The sequence below is a fragment of the Rhincodon typus genome, chromosome 7 (assembly GCF_021869965.1).
Source record: "Rhincodon typus isolate 14 chromosome 7, sRhiTyp1.1, whole genome shotgun sequence".
Taxonomy (NCBI): Eukaryota; Metazoa; Chordata; class Chondrichthyes; order Orectolobiformes; family Rhincodontidae; genus Rhincodon; species Rhincodon typus.
In genome coordinates, this window is record NC_063338.1 from 39602626 (window position 1) to 39628005 (window position 25380).

Below are 25380 nucleotides of genomic sequence, written 5' to 3' on the forward strand. Positions count from 1 at the left end.
GCGCGGATGTATAGTCCAGGTAGCTGTGGGAGTCCGTGGGTTTATAATGGGTGTTAGTGGCCATTCTACCCCCAGAAATGGAAACAGAGATATTGAGGAAGGGAAGGGAGGATTCAGACCAGGTAAAAATGTGGGCAGGGTGGAAATTTGAAGCAAAATCAAAGAACTTTTCCAATTCCGGACGAGAGGGAAGCAGCAATGATGATATCATTGATATATCGAAGAAAGAATTGTGGGTGGGGGCCAGAATAGGACTGGAACAAGGAATGTTCCACACATTCCACTAAGGGACAGGCATAAATGGGGCCCATGTAGGTACCCATGGCTACCCTTCTGAGCTGAAGAAAATGAAGGGAGTTAAAAGGGAAGTTGTTGAAGGTGAGGACGAACTTGGCCAAGCAGAGGAGGGTGGTGGTGGGTGGGGACGACTCAGGCTTTTGCTGCAGGGAGAAGCGGAGAGCCCTAAGACCATCCTGATGGGGGATGGACATGTAAAGGGATTGCACATCCATGGTAAAGAAGAGGTGGCTGGAGTCTGCAAACTGAAAATTTTGGAACCGGCGTAAGGCATCAGAGGAATCATGGATATACGTGGGTAGGGATTGGACCGGGGGGAGAAGACTGAGTCAAGGTAGGAAGAGATGAGTTCTGTGGGGCATGAGCAGGCTGAAACAATGGCTCTGCCCGGACAGTCATGTTTGTGGATTTTTGGAAGGAGGTAGAAGCGAGCTGTGCTGGGCTGGGTTACTATCGGCTTGGAGGCAGTAATGGGGAGATCACCAGATGAAATGAGATCAGTTACCGTAGTAGATACAATGGCCTGATGTGTCATGGTGGGGTTATGGTCCAGAGGAAGGTAGGAGGAGGTATCTGAGAGTTGGCGCTCAGTCTCTGCAATGTAGAGTCAGTATGCCAGACTAAAACAGCACCACCCTTATCAGCAGGCTTAATAGCAAAGTAAGGGTTGGAGCTAAGTGCATGGATTGCAGTCAGTTCAGAAAGAGATAGGTTGGATTGGGTGAATGGGGCAGAGAAATTGAGGTGACCAATGTCACGTCGACAGTTCTGAATGAACAGATCAAGTACCTGTAAAAGGACAGAAGGAGGGGTCCAGGTGGAAGCAGAGCGTTGGAACTGGGCGAAGGGGTCTATGGGATGGGGAGAGGACTCTTGTCCAAAGAAATGGGCATGGAGGCAAAGACAACGGAAGAAGAGTTCGACATTATTTCTTGGTTAAAGTGGGCATGCAGAGGAATAAAGCTGAGGCCTTTGTTGAGTACAGAACATTCAGCATTGGAGAGTGGAAGGTTAGGTGGGATGGTGAATACCCAACAAGAGGTGGGGTTGTGGGAGGTGATAGAGTCAGAAGGAAAGGGAGGGGAGGAAGGTTCCAGAGGGCCAAAAGCAAGAAAAGAGTCGCCTTGACTTTCTATAATGTACTTTACCACATGCAAGTACTATAGATATAAACTGCTCAGAAGTTTCAAATGAGCCAGAAACCGACAAATTCATGTGTTTTGTAGAGATATATTGAATCAAAATTTGACATCCTAGCAGAAACTTGAAAAGTATATAATGGATATGTTTCAAATATATTTTAGATATTGAAATCTGGATTTTGTTGTGTACAATTTGTAAAAACTTGCACTGTTACCAAACACTATTTTAAATGTTAGAGATTTCAATTTTGACCAATTTGTTTCAAACTAATTTTTTTATCGACCAAATATACTCTAACCCTGTTCTCGGCTTTTTGTTTGAAAACTTTGCACATACAGGTAGTTCCGCGTGTTTCATTAATGCAAATTTACTGTAACGCAATTGATGAATAGTGGACGGTATTTGGGAAACACAAACTTTCTGCTGTACAGGTATAGCGATTTCCCTATAACGTGATTTTCTGTAGCACAGGTTGCAAGAATGCAACTATCATGGTTCGGAGAACTACCTAGATGTAAAATTGATGAGCAAGGAAAGACCAGTTGGTCCACGAAGCCACCCCCCATTCTCATGCTGGCTGGAAATTCGTGAAAAAAACACCATTTCCCTCCATCACCTCTCCCATGCCATCACTTATGTAAACTTTATGGAAAAGGCAAAATAAGGAAGAGGCGGTTGGGCTGACAAGTGGCAAATAACATTTGCGCCACACAATTGCCAACAATGACCATTTCCCAAAAGAAACAATCTAATCACCACCCTTTAACATTCAATGGTATTACCGTTACTGAGCCCCCCATTATCAATGGCCTTGGGTTTACCATTGACCAGGAACTCAACTGGACTCATCACATAAATATAATGACTACGAGAGCCAGCCAGAGGCTAGGAGTACTGCAGCAAACTCGCCTCCTGACTCCCCAAAGCCTGTCCACCATCTACAAAGCACAGGTCAGGACTGTGATGGAATACTCCCCACTTGCCTGGATGAGTGCAGCCCCAACAACACTCAAGAAGCTTGACACCATCCAGGACAAAGTATCACTTGATTGGCACTGAATCCACAAGCATCCACTCCCTCCACCACTGATGCTCATTAGCAGCAGTATGTACTATCTACAAGATGCACTGGAGAAATTCATCAAAGATCCTTGCACAGCACCTTCCAAACCCACGACTACTTCCATCTGAAAGGACAAGGGCAACAGATAGATGGGAACACCACCACCTGCAAGTTCCCTTCCAAGACACTCATCATCCTAACTTGGAAATATATCACCTTTCCTTCACTGTTGCTGGGTCAGAATCTGGGAATTCCCTCCTTAAGGACATTGTGGGTCAACTTATGGCGGGTGGACTGCAGCAGCTCAAGAAGGCAGCTCACTGCCACCTCCTCAAGAGCAACTAAGGGTGCAAAATAAATGCTGGCCAGCCAGTGATGCCCATGTCCCACGAGTGAACTTTTAAAAATCGGCATCAGTAAGGTGAAAAACACAGTATAAAATAACTCTCTGACTTCCCTCGGGTGATCAAAACAAGCCTAGGTGATCACATGGACTAAGGTGATCCATAAATGCATATACCTTCCATTTGATTTTTCCCAGTAAGTTTCCAGCTCCCTCTTGAAGATATATGAAGCATCAACACTCACTACACCAGCTTCAGAGGCAAACTGGTATTAGGGAAAAGAGTGGCCTATTCCTACCCATATGTATGACAAACTCACATAAAGTCTTCCTCAATTCTTAGACTGTAATAATCTATCAAAGTGATCTAACCCTGTCCCTTTTAATTATTTTACAAGCATCAATCAGCTCATCACTAAGTCTGCAGTGCCCTAAAGTAAATAGATTAACACCTTCAGCCTATCTAAATAACCAAAGATTTTTAAGCTAAAAATCATTCTTGCTTAAAGAAATATTTTGCTTTCTTAGTTCATTGGGTTCAGCTGACATAATGCACCAAGATCTTCATTGTGTCTTCCAAGCTGAAGTACAAAAACGTAATATTGTACTGCTCAGCCTCAGCAAGCAGCAGCTTCTGCTGAAAGCAATAATTTGGAGGAGTTGGCGAGAGAGACTCAATGTGCTCCAATCATTAAGCACTGAGTATTTCATCTCTGGAAACCATGTTCAAAGTATTTTTCTTTTAATGTTAATTGTTCTGAATCTTTTTAGAGCAGTTAGCTATTCATGGATGGTGTTTGGTTTAGTAAATGGATTTCACAGCTCAGCATGTACAGATTTCAATTCAGCCTTTATAAATAGCAGGCAAGGCAGCAGGTTGTTTAGTTATGGTTTAACAGAGTAAAGCCAAGTCTAAATAAAGGCTGGTGTGTATTTTTCCTGTGACAGACTATGAATGTTTGGATCTGGCATAAGGTAATTGCCTGCAGGAGTTGTTCATTCATAAGAACTGGGAGCATTATCCAGGACTGGGAGGAGGGTTAAATGTTACATGAAAGAATTGTTTAGTGGTCTGTAAGGAGGTTGTTAATTTGTAGCACCTTGGGATACTTTACTTCATTAAAGCGTTTGAAAAATGTTGTCAAAGATGTGAAGAAATCAGTCTCCACCTATGCAGGACTCATGAGCTGACGGATATTGCAGATGGCTTGTGGATAAAGCATACCTAACCCATGCTCCCAACTATATCGGTACCACTGAGAATTACATGGACACCATATGCCTTCACTAGAGTGTTTGTTATGTTAGATTATCAGGATTACCAAAGCAATTTTACGACCTGAACAGTTCAGGAGGGTTTCTGCACAATGCTACCACTTATACTACCACGTAAGTTGTAGCCTCCTGTGCTGTGCACAGCAATTCGCATCTAAGAAAAGGCCTATGTGATATTATTGGGGATGTTATCATTGTTCTTTCTTTTGAAGGCAGAAGCAACGGTGGAGTGCTTCAGGTTGAATGTCACGCAGCTGTCTCCTCAGTCACTTTTGCAGTGATCGGCAGAGCAAAGCTGTTGCCTAAATTTTCTTACCTTGTGAACACGATCAAGCTTTTGTCACCTTTGTTATTAGTCCTTTTCCAGTACCCCTCATTCACAGAAAAGACAAATTGATTGATCCAGTGTCCATTCAATAACATTATAACTAATCCACCCTCTTTTGCATTTACATTACTATGTCAGTAATAATGGCCTGCTTGAAGAAACGGGCTAGTACCTATCTGGTTCTACTCCCTGTGAATATTAAAATGATGTGTAACTGCTTTTAACTTAACAAATCAAAAGTGAGTAGAAGCTCTTTTTTTGACATTGTGCTTCCTTAAGGTAGTTAAATCTGCCCTGCTTTCTCCTGATGCAGTGCTCCACTTAGATCCAATACGCAGCTGCTTCTGTACTAGCACAGGCTAAGCAGGACTGAGGTGGCCTTCAAGTCAGAGCAGCTTGTTCCTTGCAGGGAATTGAGAGAGCTGCTGCTGGCTGTCTCTCTGAAGTTTGTGCTTGTACAGTGCTACCTGTTTTATACCACAGGAGTTATGCTGTGATGGGGACAGCAGTGTATTGCTACCCAGAGAAACTGCAGTCTCTGATAAACCAGTTATTTTCATTCCATGGTGGACTGGATTTGAACATTTAAAGAAAGTTGCTTTTCTATCATCTTTTCTACAAGTAGGATCTCAAAATACAAATGTGCTGAACATCTGGTCATCTGTTTTAGTGATGTTGGTAGAAGGATAAATAAAGGCAGGACACCAGGGAGTACAACCCACATATTTTCAAAATAGTGCCATGGATATTTTATGCCTATCTGAGAAGACAATCAGAGCCTTTGTTTAATATTGCCTTTGAAAGACAGCATTTCCAATAGTACAGCAGTCCCGCAGTACCGTTAGAGTGCTAGCCTAGGTTATATGCTCAAGTCTCTCAAGTGGAACCACAGCCCAAACTTTCTGACTCTGAGGTATTACCAAGTAATCCATAATTGACACCACTGATGAGCCTGATGGCCTGTATTATGGCAAGTATCTGATCCTGCGATCTGGATTGGGTATTCAATGACGGGTGCAGAAGGGCACACTGGGAGCAGCACCAGACATACCTAAAAACGAGGTTTCATTCTGGTCAAACTGCAACACAGGACTGTTTGCATGCCAAACAGCAGAAGCTGCAAGTGGTTGAACTAAGCAATTCCAGAACCAACACATTGGATCTAAGTTCTACAGTCTTCCCACATATAGTTATGAATGGTAATGGACAATTAAATAGCTGAACAGTGGAGGAGAGTTCACAAATATCCCATCCTCAGTATTGGGGGATTCCAGAACAATAGCGCAAAAGATAGCGCTGAAGCATTCACAACAATCAGTAAAGTGATGGAAGGATGCTTTCGAATAGCTCTCACTCAGCAAAAACCTGCTTATTGATGCCCAGTTTGGATTCTGCTAAGGACACTCTGCACCTTGCCCCGTTGCAGCCTTGGTCTAAATGTGGTATAAAGAACTGAAATCCAGCAGTGAGGTGAGAATCATTGCTCTTGACATCAAGGTAGCATTTGACTGAATGAAGTACCAAGGAACCCTAGCAAAACTAATTATTTGGAATCGGGGTAGAATTCTTTGCTGGTTAGAACCATACTTTGCGGAAAAGAAGATGGCTGCAACTATTTCAGGTCAGTCTTCTCAGCTCCAGGACATTTCTGTAGGAGTTCCTCAATAGTGTCCTCACCTGACCATCTATGGCTGCTTCATCAATGATCTTCCCTCCATCATAGGAAGTGGGGATGTGCAACCATTCGCAAACAACATTCAGTACTATTCATGACTCCTCAGGTACTTAAACAGTCCAAGTCCAGGTAGGAAGACCAAGAGAATTTCTGGGCTTGACAAATGGCAAGTAACATTTGCAGCACACAGTTTCCAGGCAATGACCATCTCCAACAAAGAGAATCTAGCCATTCCCCATTAATATTCAACAACATTACCATCACTGAACCCTCCACTAGCAATATCCTGGGAGTTGTCATTGACCAGAAACTGAACTGGACTGACCATATAAATTGCATCAGAGATAGTAGGAACTGCAGATGCTGGAGAATCTGAGATAACAAGGTGTAGAGCTGGATGAACACAGCAGGCCAAGCAGCATCATAGGAGCAGGAAGGCTGATGTTTCGGGCCTAGACCCAGGGCTCCTATGATGCTGCTTGGCCTGCTGTGTTCATCCAGCTCTACACCTTGTTATCTCACCATATAAATACTGTGGCTACAAGAACAGGTCCGAGGTTAGGAATCTTACAGCGAGTAAATCTGAATCTCCAAAACCTATCCACCGCAAGTCGGGAATATGTTGGAATACTCCCACTTGCCTGGATGAGTGTAGATCCAACGACACTCAAAAAGCTTGATATCATTCAGGACAAAGTAGCCTGCTCCATTGTGCCAAAGCAACAAACGTTCAGTCCCTCCACCACTGATGCTCATTAGCAGCAGTGTGAACTATCTACAAGATACACTGTAGAAATTCACCAAGGTTTCTTAAACAACATCTTCCAGACCCACAGCTACCACCATCTAGTAGGACAAAGACTGTAGATACATGGGAACACCACCACCTGCAAGTTCCACCCACGTCAATCACAATCCTAACTTGGAAATTCCTTCAGTGCCATTGAGTCAAAATGTTTGAATCCTCTCCTTTTACAGCATTGCGGGTCGGCATATGCCAAATGGACTGCAATGGTTCGAAAAGGCACTTCAATGCCAGTCTCTGAAGGTGTATAGAAATGGCCAATAAATTCTGACTGAGTGAGCAATCTCCTCATTCTCCATCACTTCTTAAATTGGAAGATGCCACAATTCTAGTACAGCTACCTTATGATCCATTAGTATCTGTAACAATGAAAAAATATTCTGCAGATCACCATGATAAATTAGAGTTGTGCACTCAAGAGTCATACCTACCAGTTATTATACATCTTTGGAATCTCACACCTGCATGTACGTTTGATGTTCCCTGAGCATACTACTTATCGTGTTTACTGGATTTCACAACCTTGATACCATAGCGGTTTTCTCCTACACTTCACTACTAAGATGGAACATTCTCACCGTTTACAGTCCTCTGCCATCCTGAGGCATGAGTTCCACATCTCCATGAACTCTATCCACTGAGTGAAAACATTGCAGTTGGTGCATAATTGAGAAAAATCAAGCAACAACAGCTTTAAAATCAAGAATTGTGGTCATGAGCACAAATTGGATGTTTGTTCAGAAATCCATAAGTGGGTTTGACTTTAATTTCTTCTCTATATTCATTTCCTTCTCCGGCATTGTTATTATTCATAAGGAGTAAATTCTGTGTCCTCCTCATCATTATCATCATCCTGCTCCCCTTCCTCATCCTGTGCCCTAACCCCCTTTCTGTTACTCTAATGGATTTCAAGTTTAACAAGAGGTAAGCTAAAAGTGTGTGAGTGTCTGTGTGTCTGTGTGAAAGTTGGTACTTTGTGCCAATGCCAGTTTTCTCCATATGGCACAAGACATTTTTAGAGACATTTTATCATGTTGGTGCAAATGTCGTTTCTCCTCTGCGCAGTTTTGTTGAGAAATGTTTCAAATTTGATTCTATTAACATTATGGGCACTTCTTTGTGTCTTTTTGAGAGCACGCATGACTAACCAGAGACTGTTAGATATTTACTAATCAACCTGGTCAGGTATTTTATAGCATGCCTCTGGAGCAGGTAGGACTTGAACCTGGGTCTCCTTGCCTAGAGGTAGGGACATATCATTGTGCCACAAGAGCCCTCATCAGAGAATTGTTTTTCTCTTTATATCCAGAGGTGCTATCATACACAACAGAATGGCTTTGCCTACCACCAAATATGGCCAGCTGAGATTATTCTTTTCCAATCAACCTGTTCAGGGATGTTATAACACACCTCTGAAGCAGATTGGTCTTGAACCCAGACTGCTTGGTTCAGAGGTAGGCATCAGAGACTATTATTTAATCTGTTTAAATGTGCAATAACTGGCAGTCATTGCTGTTAATTTTCTTTTAGAATCAGAGTCAGAGAGATATACAGCACGGAAAATCATCTGTTACCTTCTAAACATTAATTCAGTATCAGGAAAGAAATCAACACATTCATTCCTTATGTGAGACCACATGGCCTGCTGGCTCTGAGCAGAACTGAAACAAGCATGAAAGAAAAATGAATAAAGTTTGTTGTCTCTTGTATAAGATGATGTATGTTTCAATTGGGGGACAAGGATACATTCATCTATTTTAGTATTCAAGTTGGCAGAGTTCTGAGGTTTTTGCTAATATTTAATTATGGCTAAAACTCACACTGAAGATAAAATTTAATCTGATTATAATTTACAAATTTGAAAATGTAGCATATATACACTAAATTTTGAAACAAAGTCATGGATATTTTTGTGGGCCATATATTGCTGTTCAACTTACATGTTTCCACTATTTACAGCATTGTGCAATATTTTGTAAGGCACAAATCCTAAAGTTTGAATAATAATAATCTATTAGTTTTAAGCACTTTATTTATTCTTTCATTGAATATGAACCCAAAAACTAGCCCATGTTGTCCATCCCTAACTACCTGTAAAAGCAGCTTGGTGAGCCGCTTCCTTGAATGATTGCAATCCATACAACGAAGATACCACCTATAGGGCTGTTAGGGAGCAAGTTCCAAGTTTTTGACTCAGCAATAATGAAAGAATGACAATATGGTTATAAGTGAAGATGGTGGGTAGCTTGGAGGGAACCTTCCAGGTAGCGGAGTTCCAATGAATCAACTGCTCTTTTAGGCCGTAGAGCTAGTGGGTTTAGGGTGCTATTGAAGTAGCCTTGGCAAGCGCATCCTACACCTCTGTACTCATTTTGGAGTAAGCAAATATGGTGGTGGTTGGCATGCTGATCAAGTGGGCTGCTTTGTCTTGAATAGTGTCAAACTTCTTAAGTTGAAACTGCACAGGTCCTCCTGTTACATTTATGAGGTTTATATGATTGTTATGTTTTGGAACTATGTCTTTTAAGGTAAAATGAAAGGATTATTTTTGGCCTATTCTGAAGTTTGCCCAACAGCAAGTCTGGGTGATTGATAATTAGGAACGAAATGGGGCCCATATTATTATAATGGGAAGATATGCAAACTGTTTACTCTTGTAGTCAGTGGCAGCAGCCTGTGTTTTAACAATAGACAGACTAAGTCCCCAGAGTCCCAGAAAAGTGTTGAGAATACAGGATTGGTAGTAAATAGTTGTGCTTAAAACTGTTTACTCCCAATATAAAAGAAAGTTAGAGTCTTGAAGACAATCTGATATTTCTGCTGTATGTGATTCAATGTTGTCATGGATATTAGCATTGAGAGGAGAAGGATCAAAGATATCCCTGAAAGCATCTAAGTGGTTAGTCTGCCAAGATTAGCAACAGAGAGACAGCAGTTTTGGGCAACAAGACGTTGTGATTCACCAAACATGAATGCAGGGAGGAGCTCACACTCAAATTGAAAACGTCAAATTCAAGAGTTGGGAAATTTGCCTCACTTCCAATAGAGGAACAATGTTTGAGGAAGGAAACCTTACTGAAAGACAGTTCTGAGATTCAGATTTCCCGGGGAGAAAAAGAACAGAGGTAACCCTCAATAGTTAAGAATCACTTTGGACTGGTTCCAGGAGAATTGAATGTCCACTTAAAAGACAATATAAAATATATCTGAGAAGTCTTTTTGGTTGCAGTATAAGAAAACATATATGGTGCTGACAAAGATAATGTTCAGTCAATAGTGCTTTTAGTTTTTTTGTTAAAGTCACAGTCTTAAAATATGAAATCTTATGTCCTTTCAGCTATTAACTGAAAGCTCAAAATTCTTTTTAAAAATTTAATCTCTACAGAGATCATAACATGGGCAAGTAGAGAGTATTTCATTAAATTCCTGATGTGTGTCTCAAAGATGGTGGAAAATCAGGTGATCACAGAATTCCCAATCTCTGAACTGCTCTTGAAGCTACAGTATTTATGGCACTTGGCCAATTAAGCTGTTGGTCAGTGGTAACTCCCCTGGATGTGATGGCATCAATTATTTACTGAGGTTTTAAAATTATTTTTGATACTTAGTCAAATTGCAAGGTTCTCACTGTTTTGACTTACTTAAGTCTCACCCTTCCTCTGTAATAATTATGTACATACATGACAGTATTCTAGACATTTGTTTTCTTGTCTGTTCCAGTGTTTCTTGGGGCCAACATAGTGTTTCTTGATGCAAGGGAGCCATTGATCTGGAAGTAGTTTATCACAGTATCCTGGAGAATGTTGGTGAGCTGAAATTGTAATTTTGATTCATGTTTTCAGGGAGGAAAATTGGAACTGAAATTATGTGTTGATAAAGATTTAATTATCACTAAGCTATTGGGAATGTTAAGTATTTTTACTCACTGCTATAACTGCTAACCCTTAATAAAATGTCAGTGAGCATTTCAATTTGTGATATTTGAAGACATTTGAATATTAAGCAAGCATGAATATTCATTTCTGAAATTATCAGAACATAGCAATCCAGAATGGAGAAAGAACTACTGTAAAAGAACTTAAAGGAGACTGCAATAATGAAGAATAGAAAAGCAAATACTCGTTTTAAGTACAACCCATATTCATAAACCAGAGATTTTCAGCCCTGTTTCCCAAGTTGAATTTCTGAATCTCTGCTGTACTGGTGTAAATGCATCCAGCAGCGATTAGATACTCCCGCAGAAAGAAAGCAGTAAATTCAGAGTCATTTTTTAAAATACCTTTTACAGCAATAGTTGTTGTCGGGGGAGGCATGTAGTATTGAAAGATTTAAAGGAAATTTAGGCAAATTGACAAAACGTTAGGTATTTTTAGGAAAGAAAAAGTAACAAGATGGTTACATCTTGTATCCTGTTGGCTGTTTTGCAATTATAGTTGACCTGTGAAAGCTGTCACTACCAAACAATTCTCTTATACTGAAAAGCACAATACTACAATACGTGATTAAATTGGAGAAATAATTAAAAAATAACTTTTTCACATCTATCTAATATAGATGTGTTTGATGTTACTAATCTTTGCATTGTAAAATAGAACATAGTGTGCAGTTTTGAAGATTTTTTTTATTTTGAAATGTTGGCAATACTTTATTGCCCATTCCTCGTTATTCAAGAAAATGTTGGGAGACTTTGTTCTTGAATTGCTAGAGTTCATGTGGCGATGGTTCCCTCACAATAGTGTTAGATAGGGATTTCCGAAATATTGATCTGAAAATGGTGAAGTAATAGTGACAGACATCAAAGAACAGGTGCCTTGGAAGTGAAGCTATGAAATTACCACCACGAAAGGCAAGAGATACAAAGGTTGTTGGAGAGGAGGCTTCTTTATTACCCTTATATGGTATCTGGGCTTCTCAGGAAAGGCAAGCTGTTGTTCTTCTTCCTTAATTGCCTTTGAACTGAGAGGCTTGCTACATGAGTTCAGAGGGCATGAAAGAGTCAATGACATTGCTGTGGATTTGGAGTCACATGTAGGCTCATATTAGTGAACCAGATTGTTTGTACAGCAACTCATCATGGTCACCATTACTAGGACTAGTGAATTTGAACCCGAGTCTTAGCCTGGTCACCTGGATTCTAGTCCAGCCATATCCTGCTCTTTGATGAATTTAGGTAATTACTGCTTGTATCCTGTAGATTATGTGTAACACAGACACCGGGAACCAATACCAGAAATGATGCTGTACAAGGTGACCATTGCAGCCTGCAAAAATCATTTCAAAATAGGTGTCAACTTTTATGCAAAGGATAAAGTGTGAACAATTGGTGGAAGGGAGGGTGTGTGTGGGAGTGGGGGTAGGGGGTGGGTGTGGGGAGGTACTGGGATTGTCATTTTGAAGTATAAAATAATACGCTGGTAATTCACATTAAATTAATGTGGCACAGTTTATTGGGCAATCTAATCATACAGAAATACCTTTAACCACAATAGAAATTTTTATTAAAAACCCTTTAAGTTTAGCATCTAATTCAAAGAGGTCATCCAATTCATTTTGAGTCGCCTAGATTCCACATTGAAGATTGAAATTTCTCTAAATTCCATTGAAATCAATATTCTACATTTTGGAACAATCTGGTGACAATTTGTGCCCTAATTGCATTCTACAATTTAATAACGAAGCCACGCAAAACATTGAGCACACACATTTCCACTCCTTGGGGAGGTTTTATCTCCATCAACTATCCACCAATTCCATCTGATGTGTAAGTGTGATTCTTGAATGGTTTGTTAAAGGCATATATTCAAAAGTTGAACTGTGGACATTGGACCCCTGGATATAACTGCAGTATGGTGTTTTTTCATCATAGCCAGATTCTGATCTTATCCATTGTTTGGTCTCTGAATGTACTGCTTTCTTCACCTGGGTCCCTGCCTATCCCATACAATATCAATCCATATTTTGCCTTCGCCTTCATCTATCCAGCTGTTTACACAAGGAGACACAAATGGCCCATGATTTCACCATGGGTATTACATTTAAAATTACCATTGGCATTCATTTTGTTCTGGTTGCTATGTAGTCAGTTATCACTGTCAATCTTGGCTTGTCCTGTGGATTTCACTAGAACTATTTTTGGGCACGTTAAGCATATTGCAATTAATGGGTGTTTAGTTTATTTGCCAAAATAGCATTACGGTTCAATGTTGAATGGAAACTGGAAACTGGTCATTTTGGCATTGGTGTTTTTTGCTCATCTCATCACTGAGGGACATTAGTCATTATCTGCAAAACTAGACATCTTTTTTCCGTGCTGTGGTTGCACTAACTACTTGTTGCTATGAAATCTTTGCTGGATTCAGGGTTTAATTTGCCCACTTATGTAAATGTATACATTCTGGTGATGATGGGTCATTCTGATATCGTGCTTCTCAAGATCATACCGTAGATCATCCTTATTTACATTGTGCATTCTGTCTCATCATCTTCAAGACCGATTCCTTCTGTTCTTGTGTAGTTTTTCACCAACAGCTAATCCTGTCACTGCAGCATGATTATTTAACAAGTTAGCAAATATTATAACTTGTTCATGTATTTTATTGGAAGATTTATTTCTTTTTGTTGTTTACCTTTGGGTTCTTGCTTTGGGTGTACTGCAGTAAATTCCAGTGCATATTTGTAAAACAGCCTGTATCACCTGCTCAATCCTTTGTACTCATGTATAGGGATAACATGGGCCAGGCCTTCTAGAATGGCAGGATTTCCCTTTCTGCCATCTGAACAGTTGTTTGTTGGCAATGCTGACTGCCTGTGTCATTTGCTGCTGTAATAAGCATTAACTTACTGGAGATAAAAGTGAAGTTAGGAAGAAGTTCTGTGTCAGAGAGTTACTTGGATGGTGTTTAGTTTTTGATTTGACTACATTCTGATGAACAGTTAGTAATCCATCACAACTTTGACTGGATGAAGATGATGGAGAGGTGTTGAGGGATTGGGGAGTGTGCTTATCAACAAATGGCATGTGGCTTGTGTCCTTCAATGTTAACCTGGCTGGTCTGATTACCCTGTAGATTTGGCTCTGAACCTCAGGACCCAGCATTCAAAATAAAGTCTGCAGCCTGCATTGATTTATCGATTAGCTTCTTACTAACGTGTAGAGGCTTTGTACCTAAGCTTTTCAATGTCTACATACATTTCAAAGTGAAAATATATTTTAAAATTTACCTTATGTTTAATATTTTCGACCATTTGTTGCATGTAATGAAGTTCTTGACGAGATGGTGTTTTATGTGAGGATGGCTTTGGAAAATTTAAGTGTCTTCCAAATCTCTCATTTGTCCCAAATTTGTAATGTTTCCTTTTAATGTCTTTTTCCCTCATTTTTTCACTCTCTGTGACTAACAGAACCTGCTTATTAAAGCTTGCTTCCCTCTTTTTTGTCTTTTCCATAAACTTCTTTCCTTTCCATCTGTTTCTATAAACATTCTCCATTTTCACATTTCTGATTTGTTTGATTTTTATCTTCCACCTTGATACCAAACTTATTACCAAATGTATCCTGTTAAGCTTCTCATTTGGTCACATTATCTCCCTTCTTTCACACCCTGTTTTCTTATGAGCTGCACTCTTTGATTGTCCTTTCTATCCTGTTTGTTTACGCAATCTTAAAATGTAATAGCCTTTCACAAATATGGCATCCATTCCAATCTTTCTTTAATGTTCAGACCCTGCTTATGACTGGATAACGTATTAATTGGTGCCTGTTATCTGCAGGTGTATACTGCAATGAGTAGTGTCTTGTGTCAGTTTAGGGGAAGCTAGTGGTAGTGGTGAGAGTTCTCATAAACCATAAGATCTTTCATAGTTTCAGATTAATCTTATCAGGACTGCCAAAAGCTGTATCTAAGCTGGTTTAGTTATCAAATAAGAGATTTCCACATCTGGAGCCCAGACTTCTTTTTATTATCCCTGTGAGCAGCAAGGTTCTCAGCAATTAAATAAAGTGCAGGCACTGGATTTATATTTAAGAGCTGCAGCACTACACCAAAGAATTCTGGCACATCTGACCACTGCACCTTGCCTATCTTGGAAAGCATTTTTTTTAACTCGTTAGTGATCTGCATACTAACTTCCTAATCTCATACCAAGACTCTTTTGTTGTTATGTTAGCCAAACTAAGACAGGACTTTATTAAAAGATATCATGGAATAAAAGCTGTCAGTCTGTAAAAGATCTTTATTGACATTCCACATAGTTTAAGCTCAACCACTGATCATTTTAGCTAAAGTTTTGCCATCAAGTCTGGAATAACAGAAATATTTGCACTTCACTTCATTAACAATATCAGTCTGCATTTTGCACTTGTAATGATGGTGAAGATGTCAACATTCGCTGTCATTACATCTGTGAAACTGACAGCAACTTCTGGCATCTGCACAGGCAGAAATTCAGAAGATGTTGTCATCGATTTCCTAATCCTCCACAAGATGTGCTGTTCATGTTCCTGCAGGAAAAAATCATTCTAAATCATTTGAATTGACATGGACTCCACTTCTTACATGCTAATCTCACTGTAGAAATCTTGGAAAAAGTTACACCTCTTTCATTGAACTACATTGTGTACTAAATTGTAATTGTATGGGGTTGAGAAACATATCAGCCACAGTCGAATAGTGGAGCAGACTTGATGGGACGAATGGCTTAATTCTGCTCCTATTCTTCTGGACTTATGAACCACCACTTTGGCCCTGTAAAACAAGTTTGCACTTTAGAAATGACACCACATCATATAACTTCAATGTTGCAAGGGAAAACATCAAGCTGCATCCTTCTCCAATTGGATAATGTTTCCCCTTTTAATTGCAATAGTGCACTCTTTTTTTATCACTTCTAGCTTCTAATTTACCAATGGCAATCCCATGGCAGTGCACATGGTAAATCAGAGGCTTCTGTTGGAAATTGTTCACTAAGTAATCCAGATTGTGTTAGGAATTACACTGAAAACCAATTTAAGATTGTCATTTGGGCTTACAGTCTGAAGTGCTTTCACATGTCAGAAGCTGCATGTATTAATACACAGAACCTTGTTTCTGTGTTTTTCTAACTCATTCGAGGGATGTGTGCTTCGCTGACAAGGTCAGCACTCATAATTGCCCTTGAAAAGATGGTGGTGAGCTGCTTTCTTGAACTGCTACAATCATTGAGGTGCAGGAACATTCACAGTGCTGATAAGGAGGGAGTACCAGCATTCTGACTTAATGACAGTGAAGGCGCAGCAAGGTATTTCCAAGTCAGGATGGTGAATGTTTCTGAGGGGAACTTGTGGCTGTTGATGTCACTATGTGTCTCCTACCCTTACCCTCTAGATGACAAAGATCGTGCCTTTGGAAGGTGCTGTCCAAGGGACCTTGATGAATTTATGTAGTGCACCTTGCTGCTACTGTGCACCTGTGGTGGAGGGACTGAATGTTGTGCACATAACCGGCCAGCTTTGTCCTGGATAATAATGAGCTTCTTCAATGTTGTTAGAGCTGAGTGCATCTAAGCATACAGAGAGTATTCCTGATTTGTGCCTTGTAAATGGTGGTCAGTATTTGGGAAGTCAGAAGGTGAATTACTCAGCAAATTTCTAGCCTCTGATCTGCTCTTGTTGCCATAATAGATAAATAGTTACACAAATAGAGATTGCTGGTTAAACTTAGCAGGTATGGTAGCATCTGTGGAGAGAAAGTAGAGTTCACATTTCAAGTCCAGTGACCCTTCTTCAGACCGTTCTGAAGAACAGTGATTTCCAGCATCTGCAATTCTTTGGGTTTTTATTTTGTTTAGTATATAAGTGCTTAGTTTATTTCTGGTTAGTGGTACCCCCCCAGATGTCTCTAGTGGGGGATTTAGCAATGGTAATGCCATTGAAGGTCAAGGCATCTCTCTTGTTGGAGACGGTCATTGCCTGGCACTTTTGAGGCATGAATGTTACTTGCCACTTGTCAGCCAAGGTTGATATTATCCAGGTCTCTCTGCATCTGGATATGGACTGCTTCAGCTACATAAGGTGTTGAACAGCATGCAGACATTGGCAAACACCTTAAGATGGAGGGAACATCATTGACAAAGGGGCTGAAGGTGCTGGGCTGAACCTGGTTGGGCCTAGGACACTCCTCTGAGGAAGTCCTGTAGAGATGTCCCGGAGCTGAGCTCATTGACCTCCAACACCACAGCCATCTTCCTATGTGCCAGGTATGACTCTAGCCAGCAGGGAGGTTTCCCCCGATTCTTATTAATTCCAGTTTTGCCAGGGCTCCTTGCTGCCACGTTCGCTCAAATGCAGCCTTGATGTCAAGGACAGACACTCTCATTTGACCTCTGGAGTTTAGCTCTTTTGTCCATGTTCAAACCCAGCTGTAATGAGGTCAGGAGCTGGCAGCATTCAAACTAGCATCAGTGAGCAGGTTATTGCTGTGTGGGTACTGCTTGATGACACCTTCCATCACTACACTGCTCATTGAGAATAGGCTGATGGGATGGTCATTAGCCAAATTAGATTTGACCTACTTCTTGTGCACATGACATACCTGGACAGTTTCCCACATTGTTGGATATATGCCAGTGTTGTAGCTGTACTGGTATAGCTCGGCCAGGAGCAAGGCAGTTTCTGGAGTCTTCATGTACTAATGTCAGAGTATGGTAGAGCCCCATAGCTTTTGTAGTCTCCAGTGCCTTCAGCTGTTTCTTGATAACACCTGGAATAAATCAAATTGGCTGAGGACTGGTGGCTGTGATGCTGAGGACTTCCGGAAGAGGCTGAGATGGATCATCTATTCAGCACCTCTGGCTGAAGATTGGTAAAAATGCTTCAGCCTTATCTTTTGCACTGATACACCAGGCTCCACCATCTTTGATGGTGGGAACTTTTGTAGACCTGCATCCTCTGGTGACTTGTTTAATTGTCCACTGCCACTCACAACTGAATGTGGCAGGACTGTAGAGATTAGATCTGATCCACTGGTAGCAGGGTTGTTTAGCTGTCTATCACTTGCTGTATTTGCTGTTTGGCACACAAGTGTGTTGTAGCTTCATTAGGTATCTCATTGTTTAGGCATGCCCTCCTTCACACCTCATTGACTAGGTTTGATCCCCTGGCTTGATGGTGAATTGGGGATATGCCAGGCCATGAGGTTTGCAGTTTGCGTTGGGGTTCAATTCTGCTGCTGCTGATGGCCAAAAGCAATTAATGCCCAGTCTTGAGTTTCTAGATCTGTTCAAAATTGTTTGCACCACACAGCACAGCGGAAGATTCAAGTCTGGTTTCCCAGAGCATTATCTGGGTCTCTGGATTCATAATGCATTGACAATATCACAATGCCTTCCCTTCAATAGACAAAAGAAATTCACAACTACATTGCAGCTTTTCCATTAAAAAAAAGAAAAGTGAGACTGCCAATCTCTGCTTCATTCTCCTGCCAATACGCTGACCAATTAGAGTCTGCCTGCCTGGTCTAAGAACTAAGATTGACAGTTAGGTGTTCTTTCTGTGTCTGCGTGCTAGTGATAGCCCAAATGACCAGCACTCTCTCCACATTCTGTATATATTTGTGGCGCTGTTTTATGTGTCCCAGTTCTGATGAGTGTGAGACAAACAGCTTTGACTTCTTGTCTCCTTTTAGCATTGTCTAAATTCTGCACTACAAACCAAAGTTTCAGCTTTGAATGCCTATTTTTTTTCCAAAGGAGAATATGCCTATTGTTTACCAAACAATCTCCTCTTTGAAGGTTTCCATTAAACAACCATTCGATGGCCTGTCAATTTTTAATTCCATTCCACTTGGCCTGTTTCGTTCAATGAAATTCGTTCTTCTCCAGTTAATGACTTTAAAGCTTGACTTTTCCGTTTTCATTTTCCTTGACTCTTCCAAAATACTGATCTGCTATAGTTCCTCTGCATCTGACTGAAAACTTCGACCCTCTATCCACTTCCTTACTTTAACTGTTTGGTTGCCAATAGTATGCATCCACCTCTATAATTCCTCTTATCAAATAGATTATCTTTTGTTGTCCCTCATCAACACCATCCTTCTCCAGTATCAAAATAGTTTTTTTTTAATCAATACTTCCGCATCACTTTCTCTGTTCCATTTAACCAGGAATATTAAATTCCCAATCCTCCTTGTGAGCTGGTTCTTTGTATTGCCATATGTCGTAGCCGCATGTGGCTACTTGTTTGTGCAGCTATTAAACATATATGCATTCTAAAAACCAGTTTTCACTGCCTTATGTGGCTCCTCCTACATCTGAAGCATGTTTTGCTCTTCATTTGCCACTGCAAGTCCTCTGTGTCCCTGGTCCCTCCTCTCTCTTGCTTCAACCTGATGCACATCCCCCACCCACTGCCAAATTGAATTAAATCCACCCCTCCTGCACTTGCTAACATTCCTACAAAGGCATTGGTCCCAGTTACTTTGAGATGCAACGTGAGCAGTGCCCCAAAACTGATTCAATACGCCAGAAGTTTGACATTCCTGCTCCTACTTTTCTCCAGTAATGCATTAGCCAATTTTATGCTGCTGTTTCTGTACTCACTGGTGGGAGTAATCCAGAGATTGCTACCTTCTCTTGCAATCCCTCTTTCGCAGATTGTGGATCAACCTCCAGCACAAGGACTGCAGTGGTTCAAAAAGGCAGTTCACTTCAACCTTCTGAAGGGCAACTAGGCACAGGCAATAAGTGCTAACCAGCCAATGACATCCACATCCCATGAGTAAATTTGAAAACGCTATGGCAAAAAAAGCCAAAGGCACTTCTGTAGGTACTGAGCAATAGATTGATTATTTGATTCCTTTTAGATTTTGAAATTAATGATTAGATTTCTTTTATTGGCAAAAATATTTCTTCACCCTCACCCACATGCAATCTCCACACTGAAATCAATGAAATACTGTTTCTTCCAAAGTTCTTGCATGATATGCACTGGCCTAAAATCCTAACAACGCTACTCGACCATTTATAGACTGAAATATTTGAGAAATAAATATTATTAGTGTTGATTAATGCATAATTGCCTGGAAATAAACATGACTTAGTGTCAATGATATTACGTTTACCATCTTTGAGAGCAGCCAGGAATGCATCTTGTGATAACTTGATGTTTTATATTGCATTCAAGTGATAAATATTGGTGCAGCATGTTCTACTCATTGCACACATAGGACCGAAACAAAGTTAATCTGCTTATTCGTTCACCTGATTTTTATGCAGCTGGGATAATAATTCTGCTTTTGCTTTTATTTTATGTACCGGTCACTGATTCTACCAGTTAATTTCTAATAATTTACCATGATAATTTTAGAATAAACTTGTCAGAATTATGCTAAAGAAATTACTTACCCTTCTCTAATCCTCTCCTGTTTAATTTGCTAACTGCAACAGCTCAATGTTGCTTGAGCTCCTTGATAAAAGGTTCTCAAAAAGTCTATCAATTCTTAGATATATTTGAAAACCCAGGGCAACTGTCATTAAGATATTTAAGAATTATAATGCAGCCTCCAATGATCAAATAACCAGATATTCTATTCATTTTTGTTTTGCACTAGTGATGGCTACAGGACGATTTCCGTACTGTGGAAAGACATTTGCTAGGAAAGCATCAATCCTTCCAAATCAATTCATTGTCGCCTGAAAAGGAAAATGTTAAAAAAAAATTGAGGGAATGCATTAATATTGCTGGGAAAAATGTCACTTGTTCGCCCAAAATCAAATTGCTGCCACGCTAAACACAAATACTGAGGAAACATTACCCTTTGACAAATATTCCCACAACGCTTAAAGATTCTCCTTCCACTTAATCATCAACTAGAAATTGCCCTATCAGGTAGTTGCCTGCCTTTTCCAGAGAGGGATTGCTGAATATAATGTGACAGCAATGACCTTGTCTCCAAGTTGAAGTGAATTGCTTCAGTCAATCAGTTACCAGACATTACTGTGTGTATAGGAAGAGTCAATATACTGGTGAGAATAACAGAAAGCTAATCAATACCCAGACAAACAGCACAGCAGGTGAATAATGGGGATAACAAAATGAATTGAGCTCTGCTGATAAAAACAGTAATCAGGTTGGAAAATTTGACTGCCAGTTAGAAGTTATGAAGTATATTAGGGACAAATTTTGAAGACTCACTGCCACCTACATTGGGACTTGATAATCAGGCAGATATCTCTTTGCAGAGATTCTTGTCCATTAGAATTGACTAAAATATCCATGCATGAAATGTGGGAGAGCATCACTTCAATTCTAAAGGACTTTAAATTAACAACGGTTTGAAATGCGCGACAATGGTACATTCCAATGTAAATAATACTTTGTGCTGCAAGTAATTTTTTGGCTGTTTTGTCAAGGTTTTTGGAAATTTTCTCGTTGCAAAGCCTCACAAAATCTTTGGCTAAATCTTAGCAAACTTGCTTCGTGAATTACCTACCCTCCTGTTCTAAGCTGTTCTTTCCACGCACTGTTTCCACGCAACTCACTGTTCATTGAATATGAACATATATTTAAACAGCAGTATCTCTGACGCTGGGCCGTCTTAAAAGGCTGCTCTTGGTCAAGCATTTGCAATGCAGCATTGAGTCTCACCAGCAAATTAATGGCACAGCAGCCAGACATCAAAGTTGCCCATGGTCTATAGCCAATTTGACTGATAGTCCCTCATACTTACAACCTCATTCTCTCGTCCTAGTCACAGTTTAGTTACGACACTAGACACTTGATCTGTCTGTAGCAATGTCCCATCTAAATACCCTCTCTGAGTCACCATTCCTCTGTCTCCAGTGCTGACTGTAGACCTGCAGCATTTCATTATCCAGTCGGGGAACATCAATATCAGTAATTGGACAATTCCAAACATGAGCTCTTATCTCTCACAGCAAAAGTGAATGCGCACAAACCAATAGATGCTGCGGTTTGCTCCGACAATGAAATTCTAACCAAATGCTGACACAGTCACCAACGACTATTTAACATTCCATGATGGCCTGCTATGCCCAGCTATCATTCACTGGAACCGGGTGTCAGTCAGGTTCTGATTGTCTTGGAGCAGCTAACACAGCTGACTCTTTCATGGACAAAGAGAGTTTCCTCCTCCCAATGTCCTTGTCTTTCTTGTCAAAGACTGCTCCTGTTCCCCGAGTTCCTCAGTGTTGAGCACATTGTCTTGCTGCCTGCTCCAATTGTGCAGAGAGGATTGTAGTGTACTCTGTCTGGAATGGACTGGATGGCCTCTCCATCATGTACAGCAACCTCATTGCCTGCTTCACCATGGCCCCTAGTTGAAGCATGGGCAGCACTGTACCTACACTCTGCATTTGTCAGGGAATTGTGCAATGGCCACAGTGGCTATCCCTTGTCCCTCACTAACTAGCCTCAAAAGGCTCTCAAACACAGCAGGTACACGAGTGCTCCGCGATGCAGGAGTTGTGGTAGCTGCCAGCATAATGACAAGCATCCCAGCAGAAGCAAAACAGCTCTTGTGTCATGAGAACAGTCAGTGGTGGCATATCCTGTAGATGTGGGCTGCACCCTGCTCCTGTACACTCCCACAGTAGAAGCCATGGTGGTAGTCACAGCCAACAAACCAAACCCCCTTCCCATAGCCTACCATGCTGTTGATGCTGTTCAGCATATCCCTCTTATACTTACAGTTATCCCCTTCAGTTGTCCCTGCCTCAACACATGCCACTGCTTTCCCCACTCAACTTTAATTGTCCCCCATATTAATAGCAATAAACCTCCTACTGGACCTACAGGCATCCCCTCGCAATCATCACACGGCCCCCAGGACTGGATTCACTCCAGACCTCTGACCAATTTTGACGAGCAGCACCTAGGCATGACTAACTAGATCCCTGACCACTGTGTTTGCAGCTCCCTGACTGAAGAAAAACAATTCCCCCTACTGTTTGTGATGGCTCCACAGTACTGATCATCGCTCTCCCCAATCTGTAATCACACATATCTCCTGACTATGACCATTAGGAGTGACCTCAGCCTCGAGTGACAGTACCAGGACCCCTGGACTGACAGTGGAATGCCCTTGACCAGACCGAGGAGTAGCCCCACTCATTTTCTGATATGGCGATTTGATTAGATAAGTGTGCAGTGTTTTTGCTGTGTAGGCAGAGATGGCACATGGATTAGATATTAGACTGACATTTCCATATGCTCATAGCAAGATGTTTCCCTCCACTGTAAAATATCTACACAAAAGAGCATGTCAGTGCGACAGTACTGATAGTATTTTAGGCTCTGGCCGAAGCACTAATACATTAACTGACAAGGTATGGCAAGGCAAGGCGTGGATGCTGCGAGCACATACATAGGCACACTGAGAGTAGGTGAGCAGCCTTGATGCACAGCCTACTCCAATCCATGAACTGGGTGCCTCTCCCTCTTGCGCAAAGTATCTTTGCAACACTCTTTCAATGCTAGTTGCCAGTGACCATGAGGATCCTGAGGGATTGCAATTTATCAGATGGCAATGTCCATATATGAGAGAGGTGTGTGTCTGGTGCCCATGGATATTGCCCTGGGATGCTGTAGCGTGGTGACCGACCTAGAGGCTCTTGGTAGCCAGTGGTGAGCTGAAATCTCCCAGGTACCCACTCTAACGTCCATGTCAAGAATTCTCAATGTTTAGTCTGCCCTTGGGAAGTGATTGGATGTTAATGAAGTGAGATGTGCAGTTAATAAAGTCATTAACAAACAATATCAACCCACCCCTGCCCAATGGGTAACTCACTGCTGCCTGTTGAAAATCAATACCCAGAACTTGCTTCAACGATGCAGCAAATTGCTCCTAATGTCAAAATCGTCTTCCCTGGATTTCTTTCCATAGCCCATGTCATTTAGGCCCCAATAAGTTTCGGACCTTAATGTTTACATTCGATTCTGAAATCGGTGAAAATCAAAGCTTTTTAAAACTTTTCACTGTCAGACTGTAATCAGTGTGTTTATTTGTCTTGTTCAATTTTGTTCTTCAGAGCACAAATAGGATTTATATATTGAAAGAAAAATTAACCACATTTGAAACATTTTGCAAGACAGGAAGAACGTGAAAAAGGGGACATTTAAGCAAGTTCTAATTAATACAAACTAAAGGGAGCTTTCAGAACAAAAGAAGACCATCTGAGTATGAGCTGTAAGGTCGGTGATGGTCACTAAGTCAAGTTAAAATTGCAAACATATGAAATCCAAGCAGAAGTAGACCAATCAGCCCCTGCAACCCCACGATTCAATAGGACATTGGCTGATTTGTTTGTGTTTTGAATTCCCATGCTGATTTGATTATTCTTCATTCCCTTGCATGACAAGAATCTGTCTGCCTCTGGCTTAAAATTATTCAATGACACCACCTTCACAGCCTTCTGAGGCACAGAGTTCCAAAATCTCACAACTTGAGACAAAAAAACCTCAATTTTGACCTGAAAGGGTAACCCCTAATGTTAACACACTGTCCATTTGTTGTGGATTGATGACAAAGAGGAAACATCCTTTCTATGTCCACCTTGTCAGAGCCTTTCAGGACCTTACAAAGTTCCATCAAATCATCCCTCATTCTTTTAAAGTCCAGTGGAAAACAAGCCCAACCTGTCCAATCTTTCCGCATAAGCCAACTCACTCTTTCTAGGTATTCATCTCATAAACCTTCTCTGAGCTGCCTCTAGACATTTACATCCTTATAAATTAACACAGCATTGACGGAGAGAGAAAATCAGTCAAGGTGTCATGTCAGTAAGCTTTCATCACAACAAGCATTTTCCTTCAGTGATAGTAAGAACTGCCAATGCTGGAGTCAGAGATAATACGGTGTGGAGCAGGAGGAACACAACATTGCACTGGCATCTTCGGGCACTACAATCAACCCTACCCCAGCTCAGAGCCTCCCTCGCCCAGACCTGCAAAGGACCTCTTCTGTTTTTCATTCTGCGCAGGATCCACAACCTCAAACAACACATTTTCCTTCTTTCCCTGCCAGTATCTCTGAGCAAAGATGAAGGCTTGCAGCGAGGCAGTGCAGCTGAAGGTGATTAAGGCAAACGCGGTGACTTCCAAAAAGATGGCAATTGCCTGTTAAACACTTTCTAGGCGGATGACCATAGCAGAAATGATTCGTATTCACTGCTGGAAGACTTCCAGCCTGCCATTTTTGCTGAGGAAGCACTCCATGCTGTGCATTGGCAATATTGACCCTGAAGAGATGCTAATACCTGAGAAAAAAGATCTGATGGCTTTTCTCAAAAATTCTTCTCATAACTGAAGTTGCCTCATACAGATAAATTTCCAGTGCCATTTTTAATGCATTTACATCTTTCCAGAAATCTGGTGCCCAAAATTGTCTCTTACACTCCAGCTGAGGCTTAATGAACAATTAAGGGGTATAAGAGATAGTAGGAACTGCAGATGCTGGAG

The 25380-nt window shown here is 41.0% G+C and overlaps 1 protein-coding gene across 2 annotated transcripts in view; it reads left to right on the forward strand.

The window, feature by feature from the left end:
- znf385b (zinc finger protein 385B) overlaps window positions 1-25380 on the forward strand; it is a 338099-nt gene that overhangs the window by 256017 nt on the left and 56702 nt on the right. Inside the window, exon 2 of one of the 2 annotated variants that reach the window (XM_020527202.2) lies at window positions 10650-10735. The exons of the other annotated variant lie outside the window; for it this stretch is intronic. Coding sequence (XP_020382791.1) covers window positions 10730-10735 — 6 coding nt within the window. The 5' untranslated portion in view covers window positions 10650-10729. The remainder of the gene's footprint in view (window positions 1-10649; window positions 10736-25380) is intronic. 2 annotated transcript variants of the gene reach the window in all.